The following is a 15,905-nucleotide window of genomic DNA, read 5'->3' on the forward strand; positions in this document are numbered from 1 at the left end:
CGTGACGGGGTGAGCACCCGTTGCTCGGTCCCTGCTCCTGCCAACCTAGCAGTTTGAAAGCACATCAAAGTGCAAGTCGATAAACAGGTATTGCTCTGGCGGGAAGGTAAACTGTGTTTCCGTGCACTGCTCTGGTTTCGCCAGAAGCAGCTTAGTCATGCTGGCCACATGACCCGGAAAAACTGTCTGCGGACAAATGCCAGCTCCCTCGGCCAGTAAAGTGAGATGAGCACCGCAACCCCAGAGTTGTTCGCGACTGGATTTAACTGTCAGGGGTCCTTGTCCTTTACCTTTACCTTTTATGTTGTATAGCAATGTGTCAGTCTACAAATAGGCTCTGTTTTGCTATACCTTCAGGTATAGGGCAGTATATTAATAGTAACAACAATAATAATATGAATGTTGTTTAGTACGTTTCAGTTAAACACTTCATATTCAAGAACAAAATGCACCAAGAGTTTGTGTATGGCCAGCAAATGCCATGTCACATGTTTCCTTTCCTTCCTGGCAAGAGAGGGAGAAAAGTGAGCAGGGGAGAAAAGAACCCTAGAAATACAGAGAATAGAGGAAGCAAGAACCACAACCTCTTTGTAATTGCAAGAATAACACTCCCTGCGGCAGAGAATCTTCTCATACTTAAGGCTTTATAAGCCGTGTATTTGTGAAGTTTCCTTCTCCTGCCTCCCAGCCATATGCTGCTCTGCTGTATATTTATTTCTTGCAGTTGTAATATATAGAAAACAAAGCACAAACCTGGGAGAAAGGAGAAAAGCATCATGGGATGAAAGTATGTTGGCAGGGTGGCTCATGTTCATCTGTACGACACAGTATCATGTGATTACTTGCACATCACCATGAACCATCATCAGAGATCTAATGCTAAAATAGACGTATGGCAGACACACAAGGCATCAGCCAGTCCTTATTTGATAGGCCTTAGGGTATGGCTTTGTTGCTGTTTCTAGAATGAGGTGTGCAATACTTAAGTTTTGGGCATGTAAATACTAAGGGTTTGGGTGAAAAGAGATCTTACTATAAATGAAATTGAAAGTACATCAGAGCAGAAACCCATTTCCTCCCCCTCCTACTGTGTTAATCTGTAAAATCCTGTTGCCTTGATGCTGCTGCATGCATAAATTAACAATCATATTTGTGTGTGTTTTAGTAGACCCACTGCATAGAAGAGTGAGTTGAGTGCGGACAAAAGTTCAGAGAGTGAATTTCTGGTGAGAGGCCATAACAACGGAAGCCAGGTAAGGAGGGTAGGAATCAGCTAAGAGAGAGATGAAACTGCAGTAGATCAAACCCTGCTGTTCTCTTAGCCAAATGGCCTTTGTGGGAGAGCTTTAAAAAGACCCTGTCCTTCAGCTGAGAGTGTGCCTGAAGCTGTAATTAGCTTCAAACCATGGCCTGTCCTACGCAAAAGGAAAATGTCACACAGTGGTGGGCGTTCTTGGAGACCTTGTGGTAGAATCTGGGTACCAGCTGTTGCCTCTGGAAAAGAACTTGCTGTGGACACCCACAGCTCTGCTAGGCTGGCAGGAGGCAGATCCGGTGTTCCTCTGCCTTCACACCTCTTTCCCCTTTCCAGTTTTTTTTTCTAGGCAACCCAGTGGGACCAAAAAAAAAGTCTGGTTCAGGAACTTCTAAACCGGTACCAGATCCACTCCTGTGCTTCACACAGGGCCATCCGCAATCAGAACTCATTTAGCCAGGGAGGCATGTGCAAATAATTAGGGAGGGGCAGGATGTGAGACCACTCTATTTTAGACACACTCTCATTACTGTTCCCTTTTGGCCCTCCCTTGGAATGTTCCACGCATTTTGACACACCTACTGATTGCCAGATGAGTGTGTCAGTTACCACTTAGTACTCATCTGATGACCAGCTGACATTTACTGAATGATTCATCTACACAATAGCCCCTGCTGAATTTGGACTTCATGAACACGTTACAATCAGAACACATGTAAAGCAGGCAGACTGCTGTGAAATCTGTACTCAAATAAAGTCCAAAGGAACTCCTAAAAGTTTCCATTTATGAATCTAACCTCTACCTTTACTCTCTGAAACCATAACCAGAGTATGCAGAGTATTATTTTAAATAATAAAAATAATAAAAATGGCAGTCGAGGACAACAAGAAAGATGAAGAGGAGGAAGATAAAAGGAATGTTGCCACACATAAAACAGAAACCCAGTCAGATGGGCAGGGTATAAATAATATAATTATTCTTATTCTTATTAAACATGCAACATAAGGCAAATGCAGAATATTCCACAGTGTAATGCTATTGGCTATCACAGTTGCCACCTTGACCTTGTAGCCAGCCAGCAACAGCCTTTCCTCAATGTACATGTACTTAATTGTTCAAGAAATCCAAGATTCCACTGCTGGTAAACACTCTCAGCCAATAACTGTCAGCTGCCTGCAGTGAAGTATAATTTCCACAATTCAACTGCATCTTTCCATAATGCATTTTTCATCTCCTGATAATGCATCCTCAAACCTGTTTCCTGTTGATCCATTAAGTGCCTATATATTCTAGTGGTTCATTCTCACTCTTCTGACTTTTAATAATATGCAGCTATCCTCTTGTGATAACTATAGTGGTAGCAATTCTCTTTCATCAACACTTGTAATTTCTTGGTGCAGTTTTTTCTTTCCAAATTCATCCTTGAGGTGACTCTCATAATCCCTTGCAACTAATGGTTTGGAGGTTGATGATGTTAATTTTGTTTATTTGTTGCATTCATATCCCACATTTTCTTTAAGGAGCTCAGCATGGTGCGTACCATTTAGCTGGGTGACCTTGGACCAGTCAGTGTCTCAGCCCAACTCACCTCACAGGGCTGTTGTGAATATAAAAATAGGAAGAAAAGAACAATGTATATCACCTTGAGCTTTTTTGAGGAAAGATGGGATAGAAATGTGAAAAATAAACAGATCACCATCATAATCATAAATTGTTTGGGCTACACTAGTGGTTGTTAAAGTATCTAGGAAAGTAGGAGAAGAGATGGGCTGAATTTGCCAAGCTGGAGACTTGAAATACAGCTGGCTGCTTCCCTAATCCTGGAGAGACCACTGTAAGCCAGTGGGAATCTTGCATCCTTTGCCCTGAGTGGCACGTAAGTGGCTGCTGGCAGCAGTCAGAGAAGAATAGGATGGGATTCCCATTGCTACCCTACACTTTGTGCCTTTTGTAGCAGTGCCTAACTATTCCATCCTCAAAAAAATAAATAAATAAATAACAGTACCAAGTATGAGCCCTGCAAATGGTAGGATCACTTTCAACGGTTCTTTTAGCAGTGGTAGAATGGAGATGAGCATGGAAGCAAAAGTACTGTTTGCTAATTTTCTTCTCTACACTTTATCTGTACATTTCTTCTCTACATTTTATTTGTACACCCAGCACATTCTGCATACACTACACACTCAAGAGTGGTTCACAACAAAGCAAGGCAAAAAACAAAAAAAGTAAATACAGAAAAGCCCTCAACTGAGGCAGCAACGGAGAATCTCCAGCTTTAGAATATGTCTATGAAAAACTGATTACTTTAGATTATTTATGGATCCCAACTGTCTCCACCCCAATTAATGTTCAGGGAGAGAAAACAGTTAACACCCTTTGTGTCTCTAGCAATTGATTTCATCTATGCTTGAAATATTTGCAGTCACTTTATCCATTAATTATTAGATTATGCCTTCTTAATTTAATTGAATTAGCATGATTTGAAGAGCTACTTCCGAAGGTGCTTGCTAGCAGGAGGGTTAACTGCAAAACATTGTTACACATACAATGCTAATACTCTGGGCCACGTAGATATGGCTCCATATCCTATCCACAGCAGAACTACAGTGGTACCTCAGGTTAAGAACTTAATTCGTTCTGGAGGTCTGTTCTTAACCTGAAACTGTTCTTAACTTGAGGTACCATTTTAGCTAATGGGACTTTCTGCTGCCACTGCGGCGCAATTTCTGTTCTCATCCTGAAGCAAAGTTCTTAACCCGAGGTACTATTTCTGGGTTAGCGGATTCTGTAACCTGAAGCGTCTGTAACCCGAGGTACCACTGTACTTTAGATTATTTTGTGGATTAAGGGTAGACACAGCAATACGTTTTGAAACGGTCCATTTCATCAGAATTATTAGAATCCCTTCCCCCAAAGAACACTAGGTTTAGGTGCAATACAAATCCATTATTTAGTTAGCTAAACCATTGGTGGGGAGCCTTCAGCCTATGGGACCTAATTAGACCTGGCAGTCTTCCACATTTGGCCCATGAGACCACACCCACTTGCCCCACACCTGGCACCAGGTGATAGATGCTGAGAGCAAATCCCTTTGAAGTTGTAATGATGTCAAGTGATTGGCAGTCAGTTGGCCCCACCTAAAGTTGAAGTTGGCCTGCAATGGGTGAGGGAAGTAAGGATCTAGCTCCCAGGCTGGATCCAGTTCTTAACCCTGAGCAAAATTATGGTTTATTTGAACATCTGAACCATAAACTTCAAATCTTAAACCTCAGTTTGAAGCTTGCAAGTTTGCAAATCACTGTTTGTGCTAAATTCAGGCAATTGACAACCACAGTTATGGCTGCTGCTCCGCCGCAGGAGCCTTCTGCACCAAGCAGAGGTGAATGAACTTAATGAAATTATAAACCAGAGCAGATGGGAAACAAGAGTGGGCAAGCAGCCCTAAACTATTGTTTGGCTGATGTTTGTTGGAAAGCTCACACTATGGTGTGGTTTCTTAACTATGGCTAGCATAATGTTTCACATTGCATCTGAACGAAGCCTTCATTTGGCTCTTGACTCAGTGAAGCTACCCCAGAATGTAGCTGTGGTTCTTACGCAAAGGAGACTACCAAGAGCTTATGGTCAGAAGTTTGGAGCAAGAACACTATTCCCACTGGTCATACTGTTGTAATATGGATGGCCATGGGATGGTATCAGCTCTGTGCTAATGACTGTACTTCCTGGTAGACACTTAAGATGTAACTGCAAACGTTTCTTCCTAATCGCCACTACGAAGCTAAATTGCTTACTTTGAAAATTTTAAAATAATCTTTACCTTCTTTACTGTATTGAAATTAGGTAATATCATGGCCCATATAACCAGCTCGTATTTTCAGCAGCTCAATTTGGAATGCCCTCATTTTTGACATTTTTACTTACCCAGGCATTTTAATTGACTAACCCTAAACCAGAAAAGTAATTTATATTGCTATTTTCTATAATTTTTATATTTGAACAAAAAATTATTATGTATATTATTGTTGTGGAATATGTTACATAAATAACATATCTGATCATTGTTTTTAAACTATAATAAATTCTTTTTACTATAGATTCAAAATCTGAATGCAGGGATTTCATAGGAAGAGATGCAGTCACCCTTCAAGAAAGTTTCAGTCTGCAAGTGATTACTAGCTTATTACAAAGTCTTTTCAGATTCCCACAACTTGCAATCACCTGGGAAATACAATGGTATTTAATAACTGGTAAAGTCTGGACATACCTTCCCAGTATGTTTATTTTTCTGTATATCTTTTATTCTCTCACCCAAAGCAGATGTTAAGATATGGTGGCCAAGACACGCTGCCAGAAGATATCAGGTCAAATCACTTAACTTTGTTTTGCTTCAATCCCACAACTAATTAAATCACTTGTTTTTACATTGAACCCTAATAAAACACCGCTAGATAGCTGCACTGTGATCTCTTGGCCACACTTATGAAAAAAAATATGAGCACATGGGAAATCAACAATGCAGACAAAGACTTCTAAAATTCATATTTCATACCATATGTTTCATATTTTTTTAACAGGAGATTTTTATCTGTCCTAATGTGGCTAGTAGGAATAATTACTATGGGTTTTTCTGGAAATGCTAAAATAAGTGCACTGCAATGAGAGGGATAGATGTGCTCTTAGTCTGGCACTGCAGTCTTTGAATCTATAAAGTTCCCTTGGCAAGATTATGGAAACCAAATTCAGCAAGTCCTTTCTTACCCATTCCACTTTTTGCAGCGGAGAATTAAAGCAAGTTTATAAGGCAACTGACACATTCATTCATGGGATTTACCCACTGGCACAACCACCCACAAATAGTTTCATTCATAAGCAGCACAAACCACAGTGGGATTGTGGGATGCACATTCCAGAGGGGATGAGATTGGAAGGCACAATAGAAGTTCCGCAGAAACCGTGCAGATTGGCATCAAAGTCAAACAATCCATGCTCTTTCTAGCCCCAATGGGAATTTCGAACAGGTAAAGAGCAGAATAGGTGAGAGATGGAACATTTGCAAAACTTGGCAATACTTATTTTTGGGAAAGGGGGGGGGGTAACAAAACCAGAAGGATAAGCCACTTGCTCAGGTGATGGTCAAGGGCAGAAGTCAAGAACCTACAGCCACCTCTACATGTCCTCTCATATTCCCTGGCATCTGGGCCAGGACTGTCCATGTCAGGCTTCCTCAGGCTTGGTCCTCCAGATGCTCTTGGCCTACAACTCCCATGATCCCTAGCTAGCAGGACCAGTGGTCAGGGATGATGGGAATTGTAGGTTGAGGAAGCCTGGTCCATGTAGCTGCAACCTGTTTTTAGCCAAACGTCCCACATCACTTTCCTCTGATCTCAACTACATGTACAAGGTATGCTACCATCCTTGGGATTCCAGATTCTCAGCTAGACAACAGAACAGTCCTGGTTTAAGAATACATGAATGCATAACATTTTAAAAATGTTCATCTCTCTTCCAGACCTATCTTACCTGAAGTCAGGCCATTGGTTCCACATTGCCCAGTACAGTGACAGCAAATGCCTTCCCCAGCTCTGCTAACTGAAAGACCTTTAACTGGAGATGCCACAACTGAACTATGACCCTTCCCCAGGAATGACTCTTCTCGGTACTTAAAAAAAATTGTGGGTAAAGAACTGCAAACAAACTTAGAGTTTCCCCCCCAAACAGGTCATAAAGTATGTTTCAATTGTGTCACTTAGGTGCTGTAGATTTGAACTGCTCTTGCTAAATAAACTACACAGATGCATAGATTTGTTAAGGCTACAAGAAATTGGATGTAACATTTGATCCCTGAAACAGAAGCCAGCAGCTCAAACAGGATGCTGGCTTCAGCCTGCCATAAAGACAGAGCAACAGCTAGCAACATGCCATGCTTAACTAAGGGTGATAATGGCTGAACAAACAATAAGAGATAAGGCATGCCACTATCAGCCAGTAACTAGCCCACTTGATCAGTCAGGAACTCCTTTCTATTGCTAACACAACAGTCAAATCCTGAACCATCAAGTCACCTAGAACAAAAGGCAATTTTCCTTCAAAAAGGTAGGGGAAAATGTTTTCATTTAACCTTTTTTTATCAGATGCACCACAAATCTCATTCAACAACCTATCTCTAGTTACTTTTTGCTTTTGCAGAAGACTGATAATTTAAAAAGATTTCAGAGGCAAATAAATCCATTTCAAAAAATGTGTAAAAATTGCTGTTTTGATAAAGACAATATTTTATTTAGCACAGTACATAAATAATGGTATATTTCTACTTACAGATTTAACATGAAAATTATCCTCGCCCAACATCCTTTGGTTTGTGGCAGTAAATTATTCTCCATATATAGCAACAAAAATATCAAGTGTACACGTAATACAGAACTATAGATGACAATAAGAAACCTTGTATTATTGAAATAAAATCTAATAGAAAAAGACATGTCTTACTCTTTGCCTAATACTATTTTGATAGCAAAATAGCAAAAGCAGTTTGCAGGTTTTAATGTAGTTCAGAATTGTGGACAATGTAACAAGTCCATGTTCTGTCTACAAATGAATTGCTTTACGTTAGTAACAGCTGTAAAATGGAAAGGCAGACTAGAAATAGTTATTATAGCGCAATCCACAAATGACAGAACACTGTACAGCAGCTCTTAAACCTCCCTTCATCTCCCTCCACAACTTAGAAGACATCATTTTAAATGCTTTGATTTAACTGATTTGTGGACTAGGCTTTTCGTGCCATTAAATAACCAACGTAGATGCAACTTTGCATGCTTACCTGCTCTGTGGATCATAGCCTTGGACAAATATTCTTCAGCAATCAAGTACTACAGAATATTCAGCTCTTTAAAGAAACCGAAATTGGACATTTTTGTTGAAGGATGCAAGTTAGAAAATACTTTTGAAAAACGGTAGAAAGTTCAAACTATATCAAGTTAGCATCTGTGATGAATTGGCTAGAACATAAAACACTTTGCTCACAATTCCTACATTTATATATGCCTATAATATATTTGACAAAGACAAACATTTGTTTTGGTACAAGCATCTCATAAAAATAGAGCATACTTTTTAAATAAGTTGATGACGTTAACACCCATTATGCATATTTAAAGCTTGTCTGATTGTAAATGAACATTTTTTAAAAAAATATTCTTATCCCTTACTGAAAATATAAATAACTAACACAAGAAAATTCAATTTACACTAAGGATTGTGACCTCTTTATTAGCCATGTAACCAACTTAATATCGCTTCAGAGTCCCACACTTGACTTAGCAGTATTATCTTCACTGTGTTCAGAAACACGGGTGCTGACTTTTGCACAGCAGCCTCCACCCAATGAGCAAATTGGCTTATATTTAATTTTTAAACACATTTGGCTTTGACTTTTCTGTTTTTGGCAGCCAAGAGGATCACACTGTAACAGATATTAAGTTGGAGGGCATTCTGTTACGTTATTATCTACGCTACAAATGGCAATGTCCTTTGAGCTACTTCCATCCACATAGCCAAGGAAAATGAAAATGGTGACTCACCTGCCTCCTAAATGAACTCGTGTATGTAATTAATTGCTCCAACTTATCAAAAAGGTAAAAGATCTCCATGTGTTATTACTACTCATACTTTATCCATGAATAATTCGCATTTTCTTTATTTCTTTATAAATACTGTAGTTCTGCCTAGTAGGCTGTCCTGATGTGAATGGGAACTATGTGACTGCATGGTGTTCTCACACTATTTCTATTTACATCGGAAGCCAAGACTGCACAAATTGTGGCCCTTGGGTGTGCTCCCCACCATGTACTGAAGGCTTCTACCTGTTTTACAGATCCAGTCCAACTGGGGCCATAAATGCAGGTGCTTTAGACCAAACACCCGAGGATTCACAATAAACAACTGGTGTCCCACCCAGAGAGGACATCTTGTGCATGCCTGTCATAAATGTTTGAGAACAGTAAAACGTTCCTAAGGGACTCTCCTGAATTTCAATAGAAATCCCATACCACGCTTCACAAACTTTATGCTTAGAATCAGAGAAAACTAACATTGATATGTATGTGACAAAACCGAGTCTCTGTTGGCCTGCTTCCATTTTTAAAAGCCCCAAACTCTTACTTTGCAGAATCAGCCAACTTAGCCTGTTTTACAGATATTCTATATCCATCACAGGTGGTGACCCAGTTTACAAGTTACACTCAGCTAAGCCACAGTTTGGTCCTGAGCAGCATGTCTTCTGCAGCAGGACCAAGGGAGGGGACCTGAGACTGGGATCTTGATTCCAGGAACCCACACATTTGCTTATTGTGTTAAACCATGGGTTGGCTTCGGGTTACAAGTGGACTGAGCTAGTGAGACCTTTCCAGGAAATAGTTGTGCATCGTCTGATCGCCTCCGCTGCTTTACATGCAAATGCAGAGGCTTAGCTGCCCAGCTGAGGTAGGATTTTTATTTTTATATCTTCTCACAAACCTTGCAACATTAAATCACCCAATTCCCTAGGCGGGGAGCCACCCCTTTTTCCATGTTGGTGACAGTTTTTTAATTGTTAAAAGGGTGTGGGATATTCCGATCTCTAATCCGGATTTAGTTGGAGCTTTCTGCTGGCAATTGTGGCTATGGGATATATTACTGCATTCTTTGTTCCTGGGGAGAAAATGGACTTGAACATCATGAAATTTGGTAGTTCTGCTTCTAGTCTTTCAGTACAAAGTTGGGCAAAGCATTTGCTTGACCCTAGCCTCTTTTGCTATGGTCCTAATGAAAGTGGCAACAATTCAACCTGCGAGTCTCTCATGATGGCAAACTTCCTCACAAAAAAGCCTTTCTAGATATATGAAGTTTGGTATCAAGGCAAAGGCTAGACTGGAGTTTTTCTCCCCGACACAGTATCTTTGACATGGGGTAATATGGAGGAATGTTCAGTCACGTAAAGCCCAGACCCAGATCTACCACACCAGGGGAATGACACCAATGTAACAGACCTATTTTCTTCCCCAAGTCCACCTGTCCTTTCCACTATAGCTGGAGCGCAGTGTAAGGGAGTGTTTTTGGTTTTGGTTGCTCATTCTGTTTTTTACCGGTACTTCTGTGAAACACTGACCTAATTCTTCTGAAAAACAATGACATTTAAAATTCTAAAGAAGTTGCTCAGGAAGAAATCAAGCACCACTATCATTTTTAAAAATAAAGTAACCGCAGGCACGCCATCACATGCAACAATAAAGAGTGGCAAAATAGGACATTTTATCAGAATTATCTGGAAGAGAACTGTGACCACAAAAGAGGATTTTAGAGCTGTGTTTAATGTTTAAACTGAAGAGCTTAGGGAATTGATTAGTTCCCCCTGGATGTTCACTAGTCCCTGAAACAGGGGAAGACACACACACACACACACACGTGCTTTCCGTTAATACACAACAGGTCCATTTCACGAGTTTCCAACTTTCTCCTGCAGGAAAATGCGTAGGAAGGAATGTAGCCTAAAATCTGGGTCCTACCCACACACCCTCAGGATGAGGCCCTCACCACGAAAGAGATGTTAAACTGTGACAGCCACGTTGAAACAAAGATCCAGCAGCAGGGAGAGAACAAAGCATCTAAAGAGATACGACACACAAATAAAAGCTTGCCCAAAGTGTGTTGATGCCATAAACCAACCAATCTCCTGCATCAGAACGAGATCTGGGGCGGCCAACACTAAACTGTGACTTCAAATCCAAAGGTTGCAATATTGCACAAACTAACACTAAGCGAATCTGCATCACTGATATGGGCTTAGTCCCAAATACATCCCCCAAAGGCCTCTATGGGCAGAGAAACAGAAACCTAAATATGGGCACCTGGCTAGCCAAGAGTCTACAGCTACAATGCGAGTTACCAGAACCAGAAAAAACTGAAGTTAGCAAAAAGTGGGACAGATACAACTTCACTTTAGAGCACTACTTCCGCTGAATGCTTAAAAAGCCACAGCAAATAGGCTACCCTAACCCTGATCTGACCGAACACAAACAGGAAGTGGATGCTGGGGGTTGAGCAGAACATTCAAAACAAGCCAATTTACAGACAAAGTGACAGAGATAAGACTGAGATGCTTTCTCCTCCAGTATTCACAGGCCGAAGAAAAAGATGAATTGGAATTGTGCCCAATTTTTGCAGAAGACAAAAATTCTACAATGGAAAATGGTAATCGTGTAGTGATTTTTCACAGGACCCAAAATGGAAGGAAATGGCAATGACTTTGGGCGTGATCCTGCCAGAATAAAGTATACTTAAGTCCCATTTATTTCAGTGGAAGAGTTAAGCATATGCTTATTTTAAAGCGATTAACAGGCTGTATGTTGCCCATAACTTAGTCGTTGCCAACAATATATGCTTACTCTGAGGTGGGTACTTATCTCTGCACCCAATCCTTGAGTGATACTTTCAGTGGCTTGTTCATTTTGTAATCTGTGGTGCACCAACTGGACCAAAACAAAAGTAATTAAGCATATGCCTTAATTAAAGCATGTAGCATTGGAGGCAGACCTGAGTTATTTTCACACAATGGTACATGTTCCTGAATTAACCCTATTTTCATCTTGACATCATTAGTTCTTTCAAATGCTTTCTTGTGCACGTTATCGTCTATAAAACACTCAATTTTAGAGCCAACACCTGACTTTTTAGGGCTGCAACTCTCGAACTCAAGATTGTATGAAATCTGCTATTTCATATCCAAACACCAACATTTTAGGATTGAACCCTGAAAGTTGAGACTGGCAGATATGTGTAATGAAGTTACATAGTTAAAATCAAATCCACTCTGAATCTGCCCACCAAGATGCCAGATGTATATCAGATTTTATAATTCTGTAAATATATGGTTGAGGCATAAATGAATAAACTAGTCTCATTTTTATATCCCTGAGTTTCAGGACTTCCAAAAGCCAGGTATGAAGATTTTACTATCAAGAATAACATCAGGAGGGAGCGGAAATGGGAAATATGTATTATTGAGGATATTAAATGGTAAGTCTAGTAACATAGTTCATTAGCTGAAGGGGGACAGGGAGATTGTTAACTTTTATCAAAGCTGTAACATTAGGGCAAAATTAACAATCCTCAAGTCAGGCTAGGAAGTGAAAAATTGAGATATACGCATGAAATGTTTGTGTGCGTACGTGCATTTCTTGGTATATAAAGTCTTTGATCGAGCATCAGAATTTCTAAAGAGCACTTATAACCCCATACATATATGACTGCTTAGTAAGTGGTCCAGAACCTGTTAATAAGAAAGTGTGTCAAAGTAAGGGATAGCCAGGTGCCTGGTTGCAATTGGAAGCATTTTGCACTGTTAGTGGACTTCCTTCTTGAGGTTGGTTGCGTTCACTACAGAGGAAAATAAATTGTTCCTGCTGGATTGTAAATGCACAGATTTTAAAAATCCTCCTGAGGGTTCTCTTGCGCTTTTCATGGCTTTTCTGCTTCCTGTAATTCATCCTGTGGCAAATCTAGAGAGAAACAGAAAGAAAAAAAGAAGATTATGTCTAAATGTGGTTATACCTAGCAGCCTTGATGTTAATACCTTGCAATTCTATTGCCTGCCAAAGTCCTGAGTATCACCAAAGTCAATACTTTCCAGTAATTTAATTTCCTGGTATTCCACTACTTTGCAAATTACAGAGGCACTTCAGTTCTTCTATGCCCCTTTGACCAAGTGTACCTAACCTTAGAAGAGATAAGAGAACGAATAAACTTTCCAGAGGCATAGTTTTAAAGCGCTGTTCCTTTATAACTAGCCGACACCTTGGGAGGACTGTCTGTAACAACCCATTAGTCAGGGAGATGGTTTCTTTAAAATTATCTCTCCATTAATTCCGCCTTTTATGTTGACGGTGCAAGGAAGGGGGAATAATAAAACTGCCTTTGGAAGAGAAACGGGAATCTATAAATGGTGAATAGTTCAATTCAGATTTCAATTCCTCCATCCCAACTTCTCTGTCGTTTTTTGGTTCTTAAGAATCTGGTCACATGAGAAAGTGGCTGGGTATGTTGTTAAGAAACTGAACAAACTTTACAGAGGATCTAGAGCCAGAGAGAGATGCAAAGCACCTCAAAGGCTAATCAAGAGCAGCAGCTCAGTGGAAAAACACTGTGGGGACACAAAAGACCAAAGCAATGAAGTCTCAGCAAGAGCATTAATTCCCCCAGGGTCTCTGAGGCTCCTTTCTCCAAAGTGTCTGCTTTCCAAAAGACAATTAAAAGGACCATGTGGAGAGTTGGGTTGGACTGGCAAAGGTCATCTTGCGATGGACCTTCTTTTGTTCTGTGCTGTTAGCACACGCTGAGGTGCTGCAGGGATCACCATAAGATGCTGTCTCATTTAATAACTTCATTAATGGCCAGGAAGAGAGAGTCAAGCAGTAGGTTAATTAAAAGGGCAGATTATAATAAACTGAGAAAAACCACAAATACTAATCAAGAGAATGAAAACACACATACACACAGACAAAGTTGCTGGGGTGGGGGGAATCAGTTTGAAATCCAGAAGACAAATATTTGAGAGGCACATTTGCTGAAAATGGCATCATTCATTCATTCATTCATTGAGTCATTTCTTTAATCCACTGGTATTCTGTTTACTGTTCTCATGGAGGCAGGTAAAAATAAAGCTACAATATAATTAAAACTACACAAGGCAGACAAATGATCAAAATGTACAATTTTAAAATCATGCAAATAAACAAACAAAAAAAGCAGCAGACATGATTTAGAATTTAGCAAACTACATATGGTTTAATGGGCTAATGAAATAGCGAGACCCAAATTTCCTGTGACCACCAGGCCCATGGCATAGGAAAGAAGGACACAGCACAGCCTGGATAAATAATGGCAAAGCGCCTTTTAAAAAGGAAGGGGTACTGGAAGATGGCTACTGCATGAAATTAAATCTGAGAGCTGCTGCAGCCTCTTTTCTTCCAATATTTAGGATTTCTCAAGAGAAATATATGATGTTAATAATGATTAAGAATCAGTTAATTTCATTGTACACAGGTTGTACATTGACAATAAAGGTATTATTATTAAACTAGCTGATGATAGGAGAATGATGGATCAATGGCAGTTATCACCTGACGGCTCTCTAGAAATTCTGTACAGCGAGGGGGAAACATGGAACTCAAATAAGAGCTCTAGTAATTCTCTCCATTTTCTGACACAAGTATTTTCACTTCTTGGGACATTTTCACTTTCTGCCATCCCCTTCTAAGGGAAGATTTAGCAACCATTTTTGATTCTGAAGAATAATATGTTACAATCACAACAATATTTTTGTGCAGGTGGGCCTTATTTAAAGGAAATGAATTGTATATAATTGTATATAGTTATGTATCAGGTATCTCATTGGCAAGCTGGCAAATTTCCCAGAATCCTTAAGCTACAATTATTATGATAATATAATTATGATCTTCTAAAAATGCATGTATTGTTCAAAAGGTTCACAATCACTTAACAACAACAACAACAACATTTTTAGTGGGAAGACCTAGCTTCCTTTTTCTCTACATATAATCTTTCTCCCATGAACATATGCCAAAAAATGTCTATTTCAGAGACTTTGGACAGGAACAAGCTGAAATAGCATTTGGGGCCTGCTGAACAATACTAGTGTGAGTTCATCAACTTGTGGTCTGAAAGAGAAGGAGAAAACAAAAACCCCAAGTAAAATGTGAAACTTTGCAATTTAGAAGTTGACCCCAGGACAATCAAAGTTATGTGACCATATGAGACATAGTCTCAAACCTTTATTGGCATATATACAAGATTCCAGAAGGGCTCAGTAAAGCACTCTTCAAAAAACCCGTATCTAACACTTAGGTTAATGCTGTATAATGTATAACATTCACGAATCCTCATTGTGTGTTGCAGAAACCTGGCTACTATCTCCTCCTTATCCCCATCCTGAGTAAGCAATTGATCCCTGATCTCAATTTATAAGAAAAGAGCAAGAGTCTAAAGTGTGTGATGAAGGTGACAGAAATAGGATTGTAAATCAGACATTTAAGAATGTTTTTATCTGCTGATAATTTTTGCTTTTTAATGGGATAGCTTTGTTTTTAATTGCTGTAATCTGCCCCAAGTAATGCAAATGCACAGGAAGGGTATTCTAAAGATATTTGTATGGAAATACTGAAGGGTGTGTGTGTGTGTATGAAATTATAATACTTTATTTAAATAAGTACAGTGGTACCTCACAAGACGAATGCCTCGGAAGACGAAAAACTCGCAAGACGAAAGAGTTTTTCGTTTTCTGAGTTGCTTCGCAAGACGGATTTCCCTATGGGCTTGCTTCGCAAGACGAAACATCTTGCGCCTTTTTTTTTAAACCGCCAATGCATTCCTACGGGAAACCGTCAATACACAGTGGTGCTTCGCAAGACGAAAAAACTCGTAGAACGAAAAAACTCGCAGAACAAATTAATTTCGTCTTGCGAGGCACCACTGTATTCACTTCACTTCTGGAATGCACTTTCTAAGCCTCAAAGCACAAAAGAAATTTAAATATACTACTATACCCTTTTGCTATGTGTAGAGTTCCATAGGCATTCTGTTGGATTAGCTGACTGT

General features: G+C 39.7%; 1 protein-coding gene and 1 long non-coding RNA gene across 18 annotated transcripts in view; one reads left to right on the plus strand and one right to left on the minus strand.

The window, feature by feature from the left end:
* The first annotated feature begins 702 nt into the window (after positions 1-702).
* LOC310661309 overlaps positions 703-15,905 on the plus strand; it is a 29,371-nt gene continuing 14,168 nt past the window's right edge. For 3 of the 16 annotated variants that reach the window (XR_014503876.1, XR_014503877.1, XR_014503878.1), the window contains exons 1-3: positions 709-1,253; positions 5,351-5,489; positions 6,766-12,308. This is a non-coding gene — a long non-coding RNA (uncharacterized lncRNA). The other 13 variants (XR_014503870.1, XR_014503871.1, XR_014503872.1 and 10 more) reach the window with 12 other exon arrangements.
* BBS9 (Bardet-Biedl syndrome 9) overlaps positions 7,505-15,905 on the minus strand; it is a 228,402-nt gene continuing 220,001 nt past the window's right edge. For both annotated transcript variants that reach the window (XM_083407022.1, XM_083407023.1), the window contains exon 22: positions 7,505-12,790. In XM_083407022.1, coding sequence (XP_083263148.1) covers positions 12,750-12,790 — 41 coding nt within the window. In that variant the 3' untranslated portion in view covers positions 7,505-12,749. The remainder of the gene's footprint in view (positions 12,791-15,905) is intronic.

This window comes from Podarcis tiliguerta (genome assembly GCF_965153285.1).
Source record: "Podarcis tiliguerta genome assembly, chromosome: 12".
NCBI lineage: Eukaryota > Metazoa > Chordata > Lepidosauria > Squamata > Lacertidae > Podarcis > Podarcis tiliguerta.